This window comes from Gavialis gangeticus, unplaced genomic scaffold, assembly GCF_001723915.1.
Source record: "Gavialis gangeticus isolate Ggan-Ray unplaced genomic scaffold, GavGan_comp1, whole genome shotgun sequence".
NCBI classification, from domain to species: domain Eukaryota; kingdom Metazoa; phylum Chordata; order Crocodylia; family Gavialidae; genus Gavialis; species Gavialis gangeticus.
The window spans coordinates 33036666-33059285 of record NW_017729006.1 but is presented as its reverse complement, the minus strand read 5'-3'; the positions used below and the strand labels follow the sequence as shown (position 1 = coordinate 33059285).

The window sequence follows — 22620 nt, the reverse complement described above, 5'->3', positions numbered from 1 at the left end:
GGCCTGATTTAATGGAAATATTCCCACTGGTGCAAGTGGACTTTGAATTAAGTGAGTGGCCTTCTACGCAGGGCATGTAAGCAGTAGCCATCACATGTTGTTGTCAAACGTTGCTTTAAATGAGCCACAAAATAAAAATGAAATAGTATGTTTTTCTTAGAGAGATGTTTAAAAAAATAAAATCCATTGTAATCTGTGAGGAATTAAAAGGTATTTAGAGAGAGAAATGTAATCACATTTTATTTTAATTCCTGTGTAATTAGCATTTCTCACTTAGCATCAGTAAAGCCTGTTGTTAACCTGCTCCCGCTGTTCATTTTAGCTGCAGGAGCTATCCTTACTGCACTAGTTTCACTGAAGGGATAGAGAGGCTGAAATGCAGTTTAAACAGTAGACCTGCAGAGGCGAAGGGCCAGGTATAATACTGAGGAGAGGGCTTGAGCCTGGTCTGTGCTTTTGAGTACAAAAGTTGATAGGGGACCCTAATGGAAGTGAGTTTCATTTTGCCTGTTTATGGCTGGTTGATAGCAATGTGCAGCTGACTAGTGAGTTCTTCCTAGTTTAGTTGCACTGGGTAGGTGATTTCTAATTTTAATTCACTGTGTGCGGAATTCCTGGAGAAGAACACATGGGTTGAATAAACCAGTGCTTAGACAACTGTAAGATAAAAGCACTGGGCTGAGCTTTGGACTCCTCAACCATAGTGTATGGGAGCTCTGTTGGTAGAGTGTTGAGGAGAGAACTGCAAACCCAATTTGATATCCTTCCTTATATCTGAGCTTGGGATAGCAGATTGGCACTGGTTGCCAAGGATCTGCAACCTTTTGGTGACTTAAAGTGAACCAGCCCTGCACCACAGCCTCCCAAGAGCAACCCCTCTGCAGCATGGCTAACCATAGCTGCAGCAAAGCAGCAGGCTCTGCAATGGAGGGGAGCATTGGAGAGGGGATGGGCAGTGGTGCCGTATCATCAATTCCAGACTTTGTGGGCCAGACTGGACCTCTTAATAATCCATACATGGCCTGTGGGCTGTAGGTTGCCAATCCCTGCACTAGCCCTTAGCTTAGGTACCAGTTTAAATTCTGGGGCCCCTAATATGTTATCTCTCTGTACAGGAATGAGGTTTACGCTCTGTATGTTGACTGTGTGGCCATGCTACTGCTAACTAGGTACCCTGCAGTAATGCACAGAAAGCTGCAGCTTAGCTTAGTTCAGTGTCACCAGTAGTGTAGGGTGCCCTTAGCTAAGTTCTCTGTTTTCTGGCATTACATACTATATTCTCCAGGGGACATAGAGTATTTTTCTGTATTTTGCCTCTTACTTCGGTTGGGTGCAGGTTAAAGGGACAGGACATGTTCTACAGTGCAGTATGTGCTGTCTTCAAAATCTTTGCTATGAGTGCCACAGCATGGCCCCTGAATTATGTCCAAGTGGTTTGTGTGGATGTACCCATTGCACTTGGAAAATCTTGTATTTATGGGTGTAAGTCAAATTATCATATGCTTTTTTTGCTTGTGCATAGAAATGGCAGTGTTGTGTGTGCAAACATGAACCTTGTGGGTACACAAGGCATGCATATGCTCAAATTCAGCATTGCAGATGGCTTAGAGATTTTGCCTCTCTCTAAAGTTTCAATTTTTCTGTGCCCTTTGTTTGTATAACCTCTTAATAGAAATACTCAGCTGATCCTTTTATCAGGGTTGAGCAAATCCATTTTTTTTACCTCCGGAACTTTTCTGCTGGTGTGACTTTTCTTCAAGGTGTCGGGTGTCTAATCTATAAAATGAATGGGTGGCGTTTTTGTCAGGAGTGGGAAGCTCTGGTGGCTTGTACTGCAGGTATGAGGTCTGCCCATACAATTCTTACGTGCATCGCGAGGCTGAGATGCTGCAGTTCTTAGAGCGAGATAAAGTAGTCAAGCTGAAAATGAAACAAAGCTCTAACTGTATTCCTCCTTGTGTTTAGCAGAGATAAACTTCAGTGGAGTCTCAGTGCTGCTCCGTTTGGCTTCTGGCAGGAGCTTTAATTGGTAAAATGCAGATTTTTTTTTTGATCAAGAGAGGATTATTCTTGTTATCAGTCTGGAGCATCTTATTTCAAGATGAAAAGGCTTTGCTGAATTACAGATGCCAACATTTTTACAAAGCACTTTGGCGATTGACATCTCAAAGAGAAAGTATGATTTATTAGCCTATAATGGCTAACACTGAGCACTGGTCTAGGTCCCACTGATTTGTGAAATTGCTTAATATGAATTGCCTTTTTGTGTAATTCAAGCCCCAGGTTTTCAAATAAACTTAGTGTCTCAAGTGTATGAAACATTGTGTACCTGCAAAGAGGAGGAAGGCAGAGGGGCCAGGGAGCAAAAAAAGGAAGAAAGAAAACCTGCTTCTAAATCCATCTTGGTGGTGCTTTTTACAGTAGTTGGGCTGATAAGTTGGCAGGGTAAAGATTAATAACAAGGCTTGTCGCTATCAGTACCTGCTTGTCGATTCTCTGTAACAGGGCTGTCTGTTCAGCATGGAAATTATTGATTAAATAAAAATTGCTATTAGATTGTGATGTGATCCATAATCACAAACAATGGTGGACATTCCTCTTTCAGCTCCCAAGCCATGCATCAAGTTTTCCCTTGCAGTAATTTATATTGTGCTGACATTCGCACTCATTAGGCTTTTATCCTCTCCTACATGTGTCAAGGAGGCACTAAAAGAAAGAACAGCAGCAGCCCAGCGGCAGGTAGAAAAATACTAAATTTTCAGCTGGAAGGAGGTGGTGAAGGAGCTCAGTGAGGTCTATCCCTCCCTTCTAGTTAGCAACTTACCCACAATGGTTTTTCTCCTCCAACAGTGAGCTTGATCTAGCACTGTTCAGTGAGGTGGAAGTTTTGACATACATTTCAGTGAGATCAGGATCAGGCCAAATGAATAGGAATCCTTCAGATACTTGTATTTCCATTTGATTTACTGTGTCCTTGTTAGTTATTTTAATTACTGTAGATGATATAGTTAATCCAAATATCAAGGGGCATAAGGCCTTTCATGCCACTTCAGCCCCATGGCAGGATTGTATCTGATGAAGGGGAAGGGCACAGATAGGTCCTGAGCTCGTCCCCCTCTTTTGTGTCATGGAGGGACAGTGACTGAATTAAGGCGTAGTATTCCATGTTGCTTTAGTTCAGAAGTTTCCTGCTCCTTTTTATTAAGGCATTTAAAGTTTACGATAAGTTAAATTAACAGATGATACACTTATCATGCAAAAGCACATGTACGATGGCAGAGGCGACCTGAGCAGGGTGCAGGGCCCAGGGCAAATAAGCTTGTGCAGGACCCCGCCCCCAGATATGAGGAATCCAGTGGCAGATTTGGTGGTGGAGGGTGCCAAGCAGCCGGAGGTGGCAGATTCGGCAGTGGGGGTGCCAAGAGGCCAGATGTGAAGCCAGTGGCAGCACAGTCTCTGCAGCCACTCCGCCGAGCTCCACAGGGCCCCCCAAAGCGCGGGGCTCAGGGCAGTCGTCCCAATCTGCCCCCCTCCCCAGCATGGCCCTGTATGATGGGAATAGTACCATCTTTCATTCGCCTGTGGTTTGCCTTTATGGCTTATTTAAATACTGACCAAACACAGAAGTTGAAAGGCCTTCCTGAGCCTGATTGCTTGTAGAGTTTCTCCCCACATAATTTCTTTACCCCTGCTTCTACTGCCTCAGAAGTTCTTAAACCTTAAACTTGTATTTCTGTCAGAGCTGATCAGTTGCACCTGATCTGGCTGCGAGAGAGTCAGCCATAGCTCATCTTCTTTGGGCACTTACACAAGTTACATTTTTCATGTGATTGGGCCCCTGAAAGCACATTACAGCTGTGACATAACACACATGCATGGCTGCAGAGCACTTTTAAAATGTCTGATTGTGCAAAAAATTAACTTTCATCAAGTCAGAGGAAGGAACTCTAAAGCAGAGTACTTTAGGGAACTTGCATTCCCTCCAGAGATAATTTTTCATGATTTGTGGAGCCAGGTGAGCACCAGTGTGCACCACTCCAGCCCCACCCCAGGGGCTGTCAGTGGGGAGGGGGAGGGAGCAGCAGGCAGCTGCGGGCTGGGATACTGGGGGGAGCTGGGCCAGGTCCACAAAATGAAGGGGATTCATTCCACTCCCACCCCTCCCCACCCCCCAGCTCTGGCCAGGCAAAACTGATCCAGCAGCTGCTGCTGCCGTCAAGAAGCCCGGGTGGGGATCCCCCGGTCCCCCCTTATGGTCCCCCAGGTACCTTGGCTGGGATACTGGGGGGAGGTGGGGGCCAGGTTCATGAGGTGAGATGGCTCCACACCATCACCCCCCTGCCTGGGTATCTTGGCAGGAGCAGCAGCTGCCAGATTGGCTTTGCTTATCCAGAGCAGGGAGGGTGTGCAGGGTGGAATGGAGTCCCTTTGCCTCATGGGCCCAGCTCAGCTCCCCCAATAATTCTCCAAGGCTAGCCGTGGGGAGGGGGTAGCCTGTTGGGTCAAGGGGGAGGTGGGAGGAGCAACCTGTAACTCATGGTGCTTTGTGTAAAGCGCCATGTCTTAGAGTGGGGTACCGACACATCTGTAGGCACCCTTTATGTGGGTTACAGGAGCTCAACACCAGGTTGAGATAATTGCAGAGTTTTGCAATTAAGATGTAAGGTCATAGAACATGGCCAGTTAAAGGTGCATTTTTTCCTTAAAATAAGGGAAATGAACAGTATGTTGGAGATGTGTTTTAATGTTATTACTTCAGATTACCACACTACATCTATATGGCATGTGTTGGGGTACCCTTTAGACAACTTTTTGTTTAAATTACAAACATTGTGAATGTTGCCAGAGCTGCCTAGATAACCATACTGCAGTGTGTACACTATTTCCTATATTTCTGAAACTCAGTTTGAGAAGAACTGTTGAGATAACTCAATTATTTCAGGTAATTAGAACATTTCTCAAGCACAGTCACTAGTTTCAGTCAAGAGAGTGCAGGATTTATTTCAAATAGGGAGCATATGCCCTGCACTCTTAGACACACACCTCGCTGCAACATAACCACTTTGTCCGAATGGATCAGAGCCAGGGGATTACCAGCCAGGAAATTAATTGCCAAAGGGATTCCAACACTTACCGTTAGTAAAACCCCTGAACAAAGAAGTATGTTTTACATCACATTCCAAAGGCGCCAGGCTCAGGCTCTGATGATTTTTGGAGGAGGGAAAATTGCAAAGCTGCAGGCTGGTCACTGAGAATACCTTTCAGGTGGCTCCTGCAGATTTCTTTCTGGGAGTGACTACTATCATAGTCTTGCCAAATTCAGTACCATAGCTTCAGTACCATAGCAGCAGTCAGGGAAATGGGGAATCTTGGAGGTAACTCAATCCTAGACTGCTTAGGGTTTTATATATAGTTACCAGCAGCACCTTAAATTTCACCCCGAAGTCAATGAATGGCTAATGTAAAGACTGGAAAATAAGAAAATATGCTGATGCTTCTGACTAGCCTTCCTAGGTCTATGTTAAGCTTGGTGCCTTAGCCTAACTCTGGCTTTCGAGACAAGAGTGACTGCAGTTTGGTCTACATCTAAAAGGAAGGAAAATACAATCTTTTGTCTAGCAACAGATCAAAGAAGGTATTACTGAACACTAACAAGAGTAGATGCACCCTAAATGGTGTACCACCTCAGCATGCCAAAGGCAACTACTTCTATTCTATCAATTCCTCTGAATGCTTCCCACTTCCAACAGATACGACAGCCACAGTGCCTGGATGGAACCTAAGCTAGCCAGGCTTCATCTCAGACCCAGTTTCTGCCATACACTAGGAAAGGAGGTGTCAATCTTTTGCCTTCAGGGCATACCAGGCCCCCAAATGATTGTATCTCACCCTTGGAGCCAAGATATCAGTGGCAATTCTGTGGTAGGTGGAAGCAGTGCTGCCCCAAACCTCCCTGCTCTCTCTTGCATGCCCTCTTAGTGTAGACTTTTCTTCTCTTTCCCCCAGATTCATTGCTGGTAGAAGTCAGTGGAGATGGAAATCATCGACAAGGGGGTTGATGATTCCAGACCTCAGTGAATTCGATGTCAAAACTCCCATTAATTTCAGAGTGGCCAGGATTTTACCCAGTGAGCATCATCAGCATGTTAGTGATGTTACCATAGTGCTTTTGAAAATAACATTGGACAAGACTTATGACATGTCAGCACAGTATTTTGGGGCCTGGGTCATGGAAAGAAATAGTGTGAGGTTTTAATGTGGCTCAACTTTTTCTAGAGTTAGTGAGGATGTTTGATGTTTGTTGGGTGGGGTAGTGGATTTCAGGGTAGTTACAAGACTCAGTGAATACTGACTTCTGGCATACAGTAGGGTCATAACCTTGGTAACTCTGATCCACATCATATGACAGGCTCAAAGGATGATCTAACTTAACAAAAGTTTTAAAGATTAATTTTGAAAGGATGGTCAGTAGAAAAAGCCCAGGCATACTGATGCATAAGTGTCTTATCGGATAAGAGAGATGAAATTGCTGCACGTGATAAGAGTGCACAAAGGGGACTGTGTCAGCTTGCAGTTAGGAAATACCCATCTGAGTTTTCAGAAATGTAACAGGAGAGCCCAGGATGTCTTATTCTGGTCAGCTGTGGATGGCACCATTGAAGATAAAACTGTGTTCCTTTTATTACCTATAGGTATTACAATGGATTGTCTCTAAATCACCAGGTATTCCTATGTCATGAGACAAGTTTTAACATATATATTATCTGCTAAACATTCCCTAATATGTTACCACTTCTCCATACTTTTGGGGTATCTAGCTTCTTTGGAGCTTTATTAAGGCTGTAAGCATCCTGATCTTCATGGGCAAACCATGGATCAGTACCCATCTCCTAATTTAACCCAGTTTTTAAACATAATCTGTAAAGAGATTTATAGACATAATTGCTGCTGTTTTGTGGACTAGTGTCATAGATGCATGAGTTTTTTAACTGTATAGGTTTTGAACATGTTCCTACAGTATGTTTAGGAGGATTCTCTTTAAAAAATGAAAGGCATATTGATTGATTTATACAGGAAAGTCCTGCTGAGCAACACCTTTTGTTTCATTTTAAGGTGATCGCTGTTAACAGTGCAGTAATCATTAATAAACTATTAAAAGCTGTAGAAAAATGCATGGCTTTAAAGAATCTGGTCTAAGTCTAAACTGCTGAACTAAAGGAATTGTGTATCAGTTGGCAAGTACTGAATGCACTCTCAGTGTTTACAGTCATACATTTATCGTAGCCTAAATAGCAGGTCTGTTTTAATGTCCCACATTTTCATTTGCTATCTTATTTTCTGAATTATGACCATAAGATTTTTAATAAAACAAGACAAAATGTTTATGGGAGCTCAGGTATTTTGCTAAATCCTGCGTGTAGATAGTTATTCAATTGTACTAGTCTAGTAGTTTGGAATTTTTCAGAATCTGCTCTATAGCAGCCCCTTGTCCCATCATGCTACAGCATTTCTTATATTTAGAAATTGGCTTCTGGGATTAAGTGGTTTGTCTCTGCTAATATAAAATGATATAAAGCTGCTGGAATATACGGTTACATTTTAACTCAAAGAACCTGTTGGTATTGACCGCTTGTGGTTTATTTCTAAAACCCTTGCATTGAACTGCAATGGAAATGCTGACAGATTTTTGTCATTAAAGCTACACAATTTATGGAACACATTATAACTTTATATATTAATGTCTTTGGCCCCTATTTTCCAATCCAGCCCCCTACATCTCTACTATTGTGAGTTTGTTTCTGGGCAGCAGCATTTCAATCTGCATTGTGGATTGTAAAAATTAGAAATTTGCTTATTTAATTTTCTTGTGAATGTACATTATTTTAAAGGCCACAAGATGTTATTACTTTTATTTTGGTTTGAAACCAAGATGCATTAAGACAATAGCAGCTGCCTACAACCTCAGTGTTACAGTGGGGTCTGTTAGGGTCCACAGTAATTGAGCAAATCACAGGAACATCTTAGGTACAGTCTATGCCTAGAGCTTATTAGAGGTGAACACTATTGGGGAAAGTTAATTTTGGTTTTAATATAAACAGTATAGACCTGACTTTCCTTGAAGTCAGATGAGTTATGGTAGCAGGAAGGTCTACAGATTTTTGTCATCTCTACTGCAGCCATGTGGGAAAATATCTAAAGTATTTAGGTAATCTACCTTTCATGTGATGGCATGTTTTTACAAAAGCAGGCTGGTATTTTCATCCTTCAAGGTGTTTACAAATAAAATGAAATACCTTATTGAAATGCTGTTTGTTATTCTTTTACTGTCCCCCTGCACAGGGCAGAACTCCGTGGCACTTTTTGCCAATGAAGAAAGCTAGAAATGGAATAAACACTTTTCAAAGTCTTGCACTAACATCTGCAGCTGTTTAGGCATGTGGGTGGGGGGATGGGGTTGGTAAGCCCTGTTTTTCACGTATGTTTTCATTAACACAGCTTTATGTGAGTTCATTATTACACACAAGGAAGTCAGCTATTGTTTGCATCGGATACTGCCTATTAGGATGTTTAATGGGGTATAACGTGGGCTTCCTGGAAATACTACAGCACTTGCACACTAAAACCATTTTAATCCCCAGACATAGGGAATCCTAGAGGTGAGGCTCAGGTGATACTGTATCTCTCCATAATCAGTGATTCAAAATCAACTAAGCTGTGTATTGCCTGGGCAACAGTCTAAGATGATCTCATTCATACTGGTTTGCTGGTAATAGTTGCTCACCCTCTCTGCCAGCAAACTACGAGAACAATTGTACTCTTGTTACATAACTGTATTTTTAATAGCTTCAGTCAGAGCTGTGCCTGTGCAGCTGAGAGCAGAACTGTGATCTCTAGGTAGTGCAGAGCCTGTGCATGAAGGGAAATCCTTCCTCAAGTGTACAGCAGCTCACGTAGCATGAACAGTGCTGTTCCACTGTGGCAGTCCCAAGGCCACTACAGCTCTGTCACTCTTCCCTGCAGGCCTCACCCTCCCTGTGCTACAGCACACAAGGAGCCTTTAAGGACTAATCAAAACTTAATACAAGTGGAGTGTGTCTGTGTGTCCAGATCCAGCTCACCAAGCCTAAGCTATAATACAGGGCTATATCGCAGGCCACCATCAATTGCATTCCCAACTGATGAATTACTCTTTATTTATCATATGAACTACACAGCAAAGAGAGATCATCCCAAACGCTTGGTGGTTTTGATATTTAAAATAAAGAACTTGGGAGATGCAAAGTTGAAAATATTTTTCAAGGCCACCCAAGATCTATTTTTTAAATTAATTTAGTCGCTCAGGGCCAGAATCACAAGGTGTAAAAAACCCTTGTGAATCTAGGTCTTGTTTTAAGTCTCACTGAAAAATCAATGAAATTTAGGTTTTTAAAGATATTTTTATATAATGCAGGGCAGTGCCCTATGGAGGTGCACCAAGCTATTTCTGAAAATGTTGCATCCAGGGTCAGAAGCAGTTTAGCCACCTTAGCACAGTGCCGCATCCAGCTAGTTAGCTCTGTTAAGTTGCAGGACTTATTTTTCCAGGCACAGCATTATGTTAACACATATCTTGAAATTTGGATTGGGGTTCCTAAGTCAGTTAAGTAGTTTTGAAAATTATAGATCAATGCTTCAGGTTTGTTTCCACACACATCACTTGCTCACCAGTCAGGTGCCCAGTCTAACTTAAACTGGGACTGTCTGACTGCTCAGGTGCCCAGTATAGCTGTTAAGTGCCCAGTATAGCTTAAACCAGGGTAGGGTAGTATGGCACAGCCCATGGTGCTGGGAGGGACTGCAGCCAGGAGGCTGAGGGTGAGCTGGGGTGCCCACATGTGTTGTGCAGTGGTGGGGTACCTACATGGCCTGGTGGGGGACCTATGGCTCGGACTGGTACAGCCCACATGGTGTATCCCCCATTGGTGCAGCCCCCAGTGACTTAGAAGTTGAACAGCCCTGGCTTAAACATCCAGATTGTGCTTTCCTACTAGACAGAAATCCTGTTAGACAGAAGTCACTGCAACAACTTCACCCCTGTCCCAGTACCTCCTCAAATAGAGAGGCTTGGCAATGTGCCTGGAAGATTCACAGTTTTAGACAGGGGAATAGGGGCAGATGTCATGAAATATGGAAATACAGACAACCCACACGAACTCAGGCACCACGTGTAGCATAACACTTCAGCATGAAAGGGATTGACAAGGTTCAATTATCACAGCCACTTCTAGTGTAAAATTCTTTCCATAAAAAGAAAAGAAAAGAAAGCCTAAAGCCTGACCTCTTTAAGATTCCAGCTTTCCTCTATTAACCTCCCAGTTAATAATACAGGAATGTAAGCCTCTTCCCTGAGAGATGGCACTTTAGTTTTAGGTTATGTCATGTGAAGGAACTTCAGAGGAGAAACAAAACTCAGAGCGTATTAAAGCATTTTATATAGCTATAAAAGTAAGGCAATTAACCTCCACAACCATGGTGCTGCTGATAGGGAAGAATCTCATTCAGTAAACTTTTCTTTATTAAGACTGAAAGCATGGGTTTTTGCCCATTGCTTCATAGCTACATAGACTTACACAGGAAACCAAGAACGAACTGGGGAAATCACCTTTACAGAGCTGTTAGCTGGCTTGGCATATTAGATAATGGGAATAGATTTTTTTTATTAAATGAAACAGGAACAAGATGTGATTTTACTGGGAAGGAATCCTTATAATATCACATTCTTCTCCATCCCCACCTCCCAAAGTATCTCCATGCCCACATGAAAACACAGAAGCCAAAATACAGCCTCATGGAGTACCTCTTCAGGCTGAACAGGAAAAGGTGTTTGCCTCTTCAATGTTGTATCATATACGTACTGTAGAACAAGAGATGAAAAGAAAGGCCACACAGCATAATGTACTGCTGTCTTTACTTTCAGGATTAGCTAACTTTTCTTTCTCCCCCTCCCTCTCCACCACCACCCCCACTGATTCCCTTTATGTCCTAAGGGCAGATCCCTTCTCCTGGGTCAGGAATGTAATAAGGCCGGTTTTCCTCTCTCCAGGATATTGTGTCTGTCTCACTGTGCTTAAATTGCCACAGAAAGCTCTTCAGAGCAAAATACAGTATTTTCTTTGTACAGGAGCCAACACTTGATGTATCCTTGGGGACTTCTCTGTCTTCAGCATTTAAACATACAAGTTGGGTATGTTTAACCTATTGATGGGCAACAAAGACAATGACACAATGTATTGATAATAAACAAAAAGGAAAGCTTGAAATTTTGAATGGGGGAAACACCCCTTCATATAAATTAGCCTATAGAAAGCACTTTTGATTTGCATACTTATAAAAGGCTTGTTAATACAGAGCGATGAAGAATCAAATATGGCATTTACAACTAAGACACATCAGCTACAAGATAACATAAATGCCATTCAAACACAGCTGGCACTGGGCCACCATTGACAACCAACAAGCCCCAAATAGGATATGCGTCAATGGGGGAAGGGGAAATTGTGGCCACAGTCATCAATTTAAATGGGTTTTTCTTTTTTTAACTTGAACGGAAAGCTCAGTCTCAACAATGCAGGACTAAACTCATGTCTCTAGACTGCTGCTTCCCAAAGAATAAGATCAGTATTTACTTCCCTTAGAGCTAGGTGGCAGCTGTTATAGGTGGTTGACCTGGGATATGGCAGGGTGTATTCTAGTAGTAGTAGTTTATTTACAGCTTTCACTAAAGTGATATAATAGATTTAACAATAAAATTAGATATAGTTACATGATGTTTGCTTATCAGTAGAAGCATACTGCAAAATGCACATTATACTAATTTAAACAAAAATAAAACTGAACATGGAGTATGAAGATGCATAAAAATAAATAAAATGAAGCATTAGAAAGTATTAAAGTAAACAATTAAAATCAAGTAATTATATTAGATTTTTCATCCTTATTTTTTTATTTTATGTAGCATAAATACACCTGCAGAGTATAGGTATAAGTTGTTAGAGAGGAGCCGTATTGGTTTTTTTCTTCATTAGCCCACTACTTAAAATTTCCTCTTAATGGAGAGCTCAGTTTCCCTCTTATTTCTTCAAAGAACGAACAAGACCACAAAGAGTGAACTAACTAATCTATCCCATTCTTCTCGCAAAAACTTATTCTGTCTTAATATGGTGTCTGAAACCACCTTCCCATGATGACTGTGGATCTCATTATGGTGTATCACAATCTCATAAATAATGGCTTCTTGTTATGTGTGGGTCTGTATTCCAGATAGATAGGTTTCTAGGCCAAAAAAGTGCTTAATTTCAAGAAAGGGGGAAAAAAATATCACTGCCTGCCTATCTCTCTGCGTGCTGGCACCTTGAATGTTTAAATTGTTATCTTGCTTTAATATGGGGAAAATATTGAGTCAGTAACTGCCAGCACATTTTCCAGGTTATTTGTCTGGAGGCGAGTATAAATATTATTTAACAATGAAAATAAGGGTTTATTTGGAAGACAAGAGGCTTCTAAAATGCATGCCTTATCTGATAGGGGCAAGCTCCAATTTTTATGCAATCATTTTATGTTCTTAATTGTGCTAAAGTGCTCACATTAAGCAGCCCATTTCAGTTTACATGAGTTCCCCTCCTAATAGAGTTTGGTGGAGATAAAAGCTGCCTTGTTGTGTAAGAGTTCCTATTTTTCTTTTTTCCTCCCTGGTCTTACCATGTAGAGCAGTGGTCTCCAAACTTTTCTGATCGCGAACCTCTATCTATATAAATAGAAGTTCTAATATTTTCTTCCTGCACCCCAGTGGATCATCTTGTGCACCTCCTGGGGTGCACGCACCCCGCTTTGGAGACCACTGATGTAGAGAACGTGGCTGCCCACATGGACCCCTCCTGATCTGCAGTGAGTTCCTTTCCTATGGTACCTTCTTGGCTGCTCCGTATTTGTTCCCTGGCTCTTTCTTCCTTCTAACTTATTTTCTAATTGTCTGGTTTAGCCCATTCCCTATTCTTTCCATTGCTGTGTTCCATCTTTTGCTCGCCCTATCACCCATCAGCTCCCGGGACTCTTTCATTCTACTGCCATCACTCACTGCCTTTGTCTGAACTGCCTACTAGTTTGCCTTTCCTCCTGTGCCCCAGAGCAAATGGTCCTTTTCTATACATAGATGTAGGCATCTGCTTATTTGTTTATAACCTGCCATTAATTCTTAGTTTATTTGGCCTTCGAATTTTGATCCCCCTACTTCCTTTCTTCCACAGGCTGCTCTTGCCCGTTTTTCCAGTCTTCCTCAAGGAATTGAGATGGGACTCTGAGCAAGTAACATTAACAACAGGAGTAAGAAAAAGTGGAGCTAGCACTTGACTTTAACCAGAATTCCAGCTGAGTGCACTTTTTTCTTGCTATAAAGAGTCACTAATGTGCCTAATGGATACAGTGCACTCAGTGCTGTTTAGTTCATATTTTAAAGTGACATGTCTTCTTCAGAACCTCTATATAGTGTTCATATATTAAACCTAGAAAGTGGTTTAATTTATACCTTCTGGTTGGTATGTGCTGCTAACTAACTTTCCAAAGAACCATTTTTTCTGAATGAAGCTTTCCTAACTTAGTGATTTGATCTCTTTGATTTATGAATATCTGGTAGTCTTGGTTTTTTCCATTGTTAAAACCCTCCACATTTTTTTCTCCTCTAAACAATTAAAAAAAAAGATCTGATCATTGGAAATAGGTATATCTTCATTTAGGAGTTCATCCCTACTATTTTTTTGAATCACTGATAATTAACAAACTTTGAAAATTGTACTTTGAGCTTGAGTGACAGAAATGTCATCAAGTCTGATTGCTAGCTTAACCACCAGAATGAAGATTATAGTAAAAGAGGATATTTATCAATGTGATTACAGGCCTGAAATGACTAAGAAATTATCTTATCACCACAACACATTTGAGGTTCAGTTGGTTTTACTTGGGATGATTTTTGGAATATTCAGTTTCAGTGAAGATGACAAAATCATTCTTTCCAGTTGGAAGTTGTTTAGAGCATGGCCTCTTTTGGGGACAAGTGCTCAGCTGTGGAGACTGACATACTTTCATTGGCTTAGTGGAGTTTTGTCAATTTACACCTGCCGAACACTTGTCCAGGCACTGTTTTTGAGTCATCTAGGAAGTGCCCAGCACAACTGTAGAGACTATAATTCAATAATAAATACGTTCAGAAGTAGGAAGCTAGATTGTCCGAGCTTCCACACAGCCATGTGACGGTGTGCGAATACATGCATCTCAATGCATGGTAATAGGTTCTGTTTAGCCTTAGGAACTGAAAGCAGCTTAAGTGCTTATGCTACCAGAAGGGCTTAAAGCGGCTTATGTCCTTCTTCCCATTTTAAGGACTAGCAATGGCTTAAGTGCTTATGCCACCTTAAATACATGGGGCAAATGTATATGATCTTTATGCAGTCATGAAGGTTGCATTAGTGATGTTGTTGCTTAGCCTGTCCGTACAGGGGTTTGACTTTTCCTGAAGATGATCTTTTGTAGAAAAAGAATAGAACGTATACATGCCTGCTTTCCAGGCAATGATGCAGAATAACTCCAGTGTGTGTGTGTTTGGGAGTGGGGAGACAGGGCAGGGAGACACCTGGAGACTTCAGTTACACGGCAAATCTTCATCTATAATGCGAAACCAGAATGAAGAACCCTTATTTGGATAACCCATAGGTTAGGGACAATTAATTCTTTTCTAGCTCTAGCACACAACTATTCTGCCAGTTGGTATTAGTGACCACAGTTTGCAGTGCTATTACAGATTAGAGGGGGACTCAGTTACTCTGCTTAGAACATGCTTGAAAAATTTACTAGGGATGTAGCAGTCCCACTCCACATTACAAAGCATTTGCCTAGCCCCTGGGATTTCCACTGTGGGAGAATATATTTGGCCTGTTGCATCTCTCTATCCTGGCTCTTTTTCAGATCTGTCCTCTATCCATGTGGTCACAGACCATGGGTCATCAGTTATACATTGTCTTTTGTCCATTGCTGGTCTGACAGGAAGGAGTGTGCATGTCACCTTCTAACGAAGTGTTATGGAGGTATAGATGTTGTCATATCCAACTTCCCTGACTACCTAATATGGTAGTGAAGAGCAGAGATGAATCATGGATAACATCCTTGAGAAGGAAGCAGGATGCACATTAGTATAAATGTTGCATGTCCACATTTCTGGCAGGTCATTGCTTTTTCTAAGTCCAAGCCTGTTTGGCCCAGATTGGACTAGTGAAATCAGCCTGACATCAATGGGAGTTAGCTAACTAAATACCTTTGAGAATCTGGACCTGCCTCAGTTTTCCATCTGCTGCCTCAGTTTTCCATCTGTTAAGTGGGTATAGCAGTACTTCCCTACCTTATGGGATGGTTTGAAGATACATTCATTAGAAGATATGCATCTATCCTAGGGTAATTCACCCAGTAGCATAGGCAGATACTACTAGGCCTCACCACTAAGTAGGAGGAGGTAACATATTTTCATTTAGCAAACAGCCACCAAAAGGTTGTTGTAGACAGACAAAACTTAAACTAGAATAAGTTATAACCAGTAGTTTTACCCTGATTCTTTCATAGAGAATCCTCCACTGGGTTGAGCAGAGTTACTGTATTTTAAGGATTTACATAATCTCTCCATTACTTTTTTACACCATTATGCTGGTATAAATGTTTTGTCTGTTCATGCCTGAAAACAGAAACAAGTGGAGAGCTTATACTGTAGATGTACATTGTATATTTGACTCCTGAAGCAATTTAATTGCATATGGACTTTGGGCCAAATCTTCATCTGTAATGCGAAACCAGAATGAAGAAGCTTTATTTGGATAACCCATAGGTTAGGAACAATTAATTCTTTTCTAGCCCTAGCACACAACTATTCTGCCAGTTGGTATTGCTGACCACAGTCTGTGCTCTGTGTGCTCCATACTTTGGGCCATGGAATACTGCATCTCTGCTGTTTGTGGACTCTCACACTCCTTTGTGCAGCTGCAAAATAAGTCATGGTTGGAGGCTGTTTGGCTGCTCTTCTCCTATCGCTTACTGCCTGTCTCACACAGAGGGACTTCAGTAGCTCTGCTGCCCTGTGGGCCTTGTGTCTGAGCAGCTGGGGGAAAGATTTGGACCATAAATAGGGTTAAGTGTTTGTGTTTCATGGTGCGTTGTAGTGGAGACTTTTAGCACTCACTGCTTTTAAACACTGTGGGAAAATGAATTATCAAAAACTTTATTAATACAACACTGAAGTTACCTAACCAACTAAACATCTAGTGGAAATGCAAATATGATGCTTGCCACGATGCCATTCATGGGGCCACATAGCTGATAAGCAGCATTTTCTGTTCGTTTTTCATGTTAAATATGCACCATGATGCATTCAGTGTATCACTTAGAATTAGATGTTTTCACCACACTTTCCTCTTTTCTCCACCAAATCATACTTGGTTTGAAGCTGCAGCCTCAGATAGATCCGTTTTCCAGTGCTCCTTTGCAACTCACATCTTTCCTTCAGGGTCAAACAATAGTCTCCTTTGCCACTTGCACAATGGAGGGATACACCTCTGGCTTTTGTTGAATGAGTAAACTCTTACCAAGTAGTCCGCTCTGATCAGCATGCCTATGCATTCCTCTCCTTGAGAAGAAATTACAGAAGGGGGATACCAAACTTGATCATTAATTGTTCTTACCTCAAATATCATATACAATCTTTTGCCAGGGTGGATGACAGCTTATTTAATTCTAGTGATTAACATTGAATTGGCTTGAAAGAGAACAGCATTTTATAAGTGGACTTGCAGGGGTTGGTGTCCAATGGCAGTTGTATACAATGAGGGATATTTTGTAGCATGTTTATTCATAAGAGAGTTTTATTTATCAGGTAGGAAGCATCTAATAATATGGAGCCAGATGCTGAGTAGAGCCTTATGTTTTTGTCCTTAAACACAGGAGTGGTCTCTTGGCTTTCATGGGCCCATTTGCTTTAATCAGGATTACTAATGGAAGACTTGCAGGATTGGGTCTTTAACAAACACAGAATGAAAGGAAAGGTCTTTTTGCCTGTAAGAAACTAGGGCTATTACATCAAAATTCAATTTCACTGAGAAAAAAAATCCTTCTGATCTACTCCCTGGAATGTGACATTTCATGGATGTAATAAGGTTACAAACAGATTATAAATTGAAACCCCATAAATCCTTATTGTACTCCACCAAAGCTTCTGCTTTGCATAATACTCTTATTCCAGAGTGTTCTTTGTTTTATAAACTAAAAACTATTCAATCATTCATGTTATGGAGACCAAGGAGTCAAAAACACCATGCGAAATCCGAAGGTAATTATCAGAATCAAAGAACTTGAATGCCAGAGTTCAGAAATTTCTGAACACTTTAGACAGAAAGATCAATTTTTTCTGTGAAACACACACACACACACGTTCCACAAAATAATTCTAAAATATTGTTCTCCAAAATAACAATTGAAAGGTCCAAGAAAAATCTAATAGACATTTTATTTGTTTTATTCTACCTAACTGTCTGTCAAAGTGGTGGTGCACGGACCAAGATAAAAATGTGTTAAGGATATCAGAATCTAGCCCAAAGTAAACCATCAGGGTGATGAAAGCCAAGAATCATCATAGTGAAGTACTTCTCTGTGTTCTGACATTTTAGGGTTTTTTGCTACATAGGATTAACTCATTACAACTCTTCACCTATCTCAGCCCTCTCCTCTTCCTTCTGTACCAGTGCCCAGTGTCAGTTCCAGTGCCTTTCCACATCTTTCTCTGTTTCCTTCAGGTCACTGAACAGCCCATTCATGTTTTAACTATGTCAAACAGACTGTGTCTACACAAGACACTGGCTGCTCAGTAGTAGCGAGCTACTGTACAGTCAGTGTCACCAAAAAGCCGTTTGGGGAGACTACTGCTCAGTAACACTGGTTACTGTGAAGTCATGTAGTACTTGTGTATGCAAGTACTAAATGACTGCGCAGTAACAACGCAGTCAGCATCTCATGTAGATGCAGCCACAGCTTAATAAATGTCCTTATCAGGTTTTTTCTAGGCTTTACCTGAAGAGGAGGATCTTCATGAGAGAACAGAGAAGCTTTGTAGACAAGGTCCAAGAGGTGTTTGACACATAGGAGTATTGTGAAATAAAGTGCAGGTGCCTGTGGGAGAAGCAGGGAGAATGGGAAAGCAGTGACATGATAAGAGGGGGGGGCAGAGATGTGGGGAGCAGCAGCAGCAGGCAGTGACCTGAAGGCGATCACAAGAAGCTTCAATGGAGGAGCCAATGAAGGGACTTAGAGGTGGATGACATAGCTCAGCAGGCAAATATTCTTGCAACTATCTGCCTTTAGCATGGATTGCAAAAGGGGTCATGTAAGACAGAGAGTCCAAAGAGCAAGAAGGTGCATGAGGGAAGCCAGGAGGTGACAGGGGATGGATGAGAGTTATAGGTATACGTACTGAGAAACCATTTTCGACATGTTGAAGTGAGCAAAGTTTGCACCCTGACTTGTGCAGGCCAGCACAGGGAGAAGGATGGTTTTGGAGGTAAAAGAGAACAAAATGAAGTGCTGGTCCTTACTCAAAATCAGGCCACATTCAGTTTGCATCATATGCACTAATTTTGGTTTTGTTCCTCCATTACAGTGTAGCTTTGTCCAGACAACTCACGATACATTTTATTTACAGAAAGATCTGACCAATAGTTGTTTTCATAATGGAATTTCATGCAGCTGCTTCTTTTTCTCTCAGGCAATAAGAGCACACATTAACCTTCCCTTACCGTTCTGATTCGGTTTCAAAACACTGGCCATCTGCACACTTTTGGTACAGGCGCATGTAATATGAATGAACTATAGAGATATGCACTTGAAACATAAACTCTTAAAGATTACATGTTGTACGTTGTCCAGCACATCTGTTCTGTGCCTATGCTCAGTGCAGCATCATAACTTTTAAGAAATGGTAATAAAGTTTTGAAAACAGAAAAAGAACAGTCATCTTTTATAGGCAGCCCACATCTGTTTGCCATAGGGACCTTGCATAATTGTGAACATAAGTGATTTTATTTGTTTTTTTGATTGTTTTCAGGACTTTGAAAAGATCAGGATTATCTTTTTTGTGTTTCACTATGAACTACTGACTTTCTGTATGTCTGACTTTTCTATGAGCTACTTATGGAGCGGATGCTGATTTCATCTGTCCTATGATCAAATTTAAACTCTGGAAACAGTCTCAGTGCCTTAATTGAAACAGTTCCATTTTTTGAGACAGGCAGCCACCTAGTGGTAGAAGAGGGAAACAGACCTGTTTCAGAAAAATAAATGCAAAAAAATTAAGAGAGTCTGGTTGATGGTACTTTCCAAGAAATCCAGGAGAATCAGGCAGCTTAAGTGCCATTGAAATGCATTTCTTTAGGTAACTGAAAATTCTGGTTGTGAGCATTTGTGTGTATTTTAAAACTGAGAATTTTGACAGTTACACCTTTTTAAAGGTAAACTTAGTGCTAAGATATGTATGCCCTGGCTCACTAGGATATACCTGTACATAAAAACTTCAAAGAATTAAGTACATTTTTAAAATTCTTTGTGGCTCCAGGGTCTTATGGAATGGATCTGAGTGAAAGATATACAACCAGATTCTGCTTTTGGATTCATTCATGAATATCCCACTGACCAAAATGAGCTGAGCGTGTGTATGTGAGAATCAAATTTAGGTCTGAGTCTTCAAGAAATTGTAGGAGAAATCAGGAAGAACCATATTACAAAATGGCAAAGAAATCTCGATTAGAAGGAACTCCAGTTTGCTTTTTTAAATAACTGAAGTCTATCAAATATACACTAAATTTAATACATCCACAAAACGAAAATACTGGTAATGTGGTGTGAGACAAATATTTTGTTGGAAGATCAATTGAACATTTTTACTTCACCTTTTTATTTGGAGGCTATCTTGTTGAAAGCATGATTTTGCAAATCATGTGTTAGATAACACCTAAATTAAGTCTTTGGGATGTAAGTAGTACTTTGTGGGCACATCTACACATGTATTAATGTGCTGTTGCTACTACACATTAAGTACCTCTAATATGAGGTACTACATAAATGTGCAGTAGTTAGTGGTAATCCACAGTAGCAATGGCACACAGTCTTAATGTGCAGTAGACTAATTCTGCTGCACATTAGCACAGTTTTTGCCATGATGTGCAAATGCACCATAGACTGTCTATGGCACATTAAGTGTCTTGTGTAGACACACCCCATGTGAACTATGTAAATGAAGTCCTAAGTAAAATTATACAGAATCAATTATGATTTAATCAATTGGGATTGATTAAATATCTAGGACTAATTAAACGCCTGTTGATGTCTATAGAAAGGACCACATAACACTTTATCTGTTTTAGATTAGGCCTATAATTTACTTGGATTATAATATCTTGGAAGCAAAAGCCTTCTTTTTTTGTCTTATGTTTGGATCACAGTGAGGTCCCTGTCCATGCTAGAGGCTCCTATGTTCTATGGTAATACTAGTAACAGTAATTAATAGTGATGGTATGATGTCTTCAACAGAAGGGAGTTGCTAATGTACTAACCTATCCTATGGTTTCTACCTCTGCAGCATATAAACAATGACCACATCCATGGTGAGAAGAAGGAGTTTGTGTGCCGATGGCTGGATTGTTCCCGGGAGCAGAAGCCCTTCAAAGCCCAATATATGCTGGTGGTACACATGAGGAGACACACGGGGGAAAAGCCTCATAAATGCACTGTGAGTACACAACCCTGGACAGCTGGTTTTCACAGGATTGACAGGCTGGGTCATGAAACTGCTCCTTCCCAACTTGGACTCCCAACATAGCCGTTCCACACCTGTGTCTGATCTTGTGAAAACAGCACCATATCAGCAGAGTAGAAGTTATTTACTTACTTTGCACAGAAGACAGTGACTACAGGAAGGTGTGAGATGATGATTCAATTAGGCCCAGTTTTCTAAATCTAAATTCTCTCCATTAAATAATTTAATTTCTCTGTAAAAGGTGTTAACTAAGGCAGAGGTGCTTGCATTGTTCATAGAAATACTGCTAAACCCCAGAATGCTAATGGATTTCTGAGTTAGTAACAATCTGTTCACATTTTTTTTATCTAGACTATTTTTTCTCTTGCAATAGAAGTTTTGCATTGTGCTGGAAATATTTTTTTCAAGTTACAGTGGACTGTCTTAACAAAAATGAAGAAAACACTTCCATCTATTGAACAAAATTACTAAGCTTCTAATCTTTGAGAATTTTTTATTATATTGGGCTGTTTTACCTTTCCTAAAATCACAAGCATTTAGCATAATCCAGTTTTACATGTTGTCCACAGTTTGAAGGTTGTACAAAGGCTTACTCCAGATTAGAAAACTTGAAAACCCACTTGAGATCTCACACTGGAGAGAAACCATATGTTTGTGAGCATGAGGGCTGCAACAAAGCTTTCTCTAATGCATCCGATCGGGCCAAACACCAAAACAGAACTCACTCCAATGAGGTAAGCAAACACATAGGCGGTAAGATAGCCTTAACTATGCTGAGATATAATTGTGTCAAAAGAAGCTGCTGTAAAACGCAACCAAAAAATCATCAGGAACATGAAACAGGTCAGTTGCATATTGCATTCATCAGCGATAAATCATATTAATATTGTGTTGATCTAAAGAGGCTTCTAGAACATAAAAACATAAGATTTGCCATACTGGGTCAGGCCAGTAGTTCATCTAGCCCAATATCTTGTCTCCAACAGTGGCAGAAGTAGATGCTGTAGAGGGAGAACTTTGAACTAGACCATCTAGAATGATACATCCCCTATTCGTTACCCTGGTTGGCATCCACCATCACCGGTTTACAGATGTCTGAGGAGACATCTCCAAACGTTCTATTATCAATGAATTTGTCTAGTCCTAATTTTACAATGGCTATAGTATCCTCCTCCATCAATTCCTGTGGCATTGAGCTCCACAAATTAACCACACGCTTCATTTTTAAAAAGTACTTTATCTTGTTTTAAATCTCTCTCCTACCGATTTCAGTGAGTGCCCCCTATCATTTTAGGACTTGGTTAACAGTAGTTCCCTGTTCATATGGTACACACCCTTCATGATTTTATAAACCTCTATCATATTTCTCCTTTCCAAACGGAATAGTTCTAGCCTTTCTAGTCTCTCCTAGTCCGGCATCTGATCCATACCCACGATCATTTTGTTTGCTCTTCTCTGTACCTTCTCTGAATTAGAAAATTCTACTACATCCTTTTTGAGATGTGAAGACCAGAGCTACATACAGTATTCAAGATGTGGGTGCACCATGGGTTTGTATAATGGCATGATAGTTTCATAGTTTCTAGGGTCGGAAGGGACCTGAGCAGATCATCTAGTCCGACCCCCTGCCATGGCAGGAAGAGCACTGGGGTCAAATGACCCCAGTAAGGTGGTCATCCAACCTCCTCTTAAAAACCCCCAGGGTGGGAGCCTGCACCACCTCACTTGGAAGCTGGTTCCAGACTCTAGCC

General features: G+C 41.0%; 1 protein-coding gene across 6 annotated transcripts in view; it reads left to right on the top strand.

Annotated features, from left to right (window-relative positions):
- The window catches only part of GLI3 (GLI family zinc finger 3), a 287319-nt gene that overhangs the window by 249844 nt on the left and 14855 nt on the right, over positions 1 to 22620 (top strand). For all 6 annotated transcript variants that reach the window (XM_019509091.1, XM_019509087.1, XM_019509089.1 and 3 more), the window contains 2 exons: positions 20693 to 20842; positions 21439 to 21603. In XM_019509091.1, the coding sequence (XP_019364636.1) occupies positions 20693 to 20842; positions 21439 to 21603 (315 nt within the window). The remainder of the gene's footprint in view (positions 1 to 20692; positions 20843 to 21438; positions 21604 to 22620) is intronic.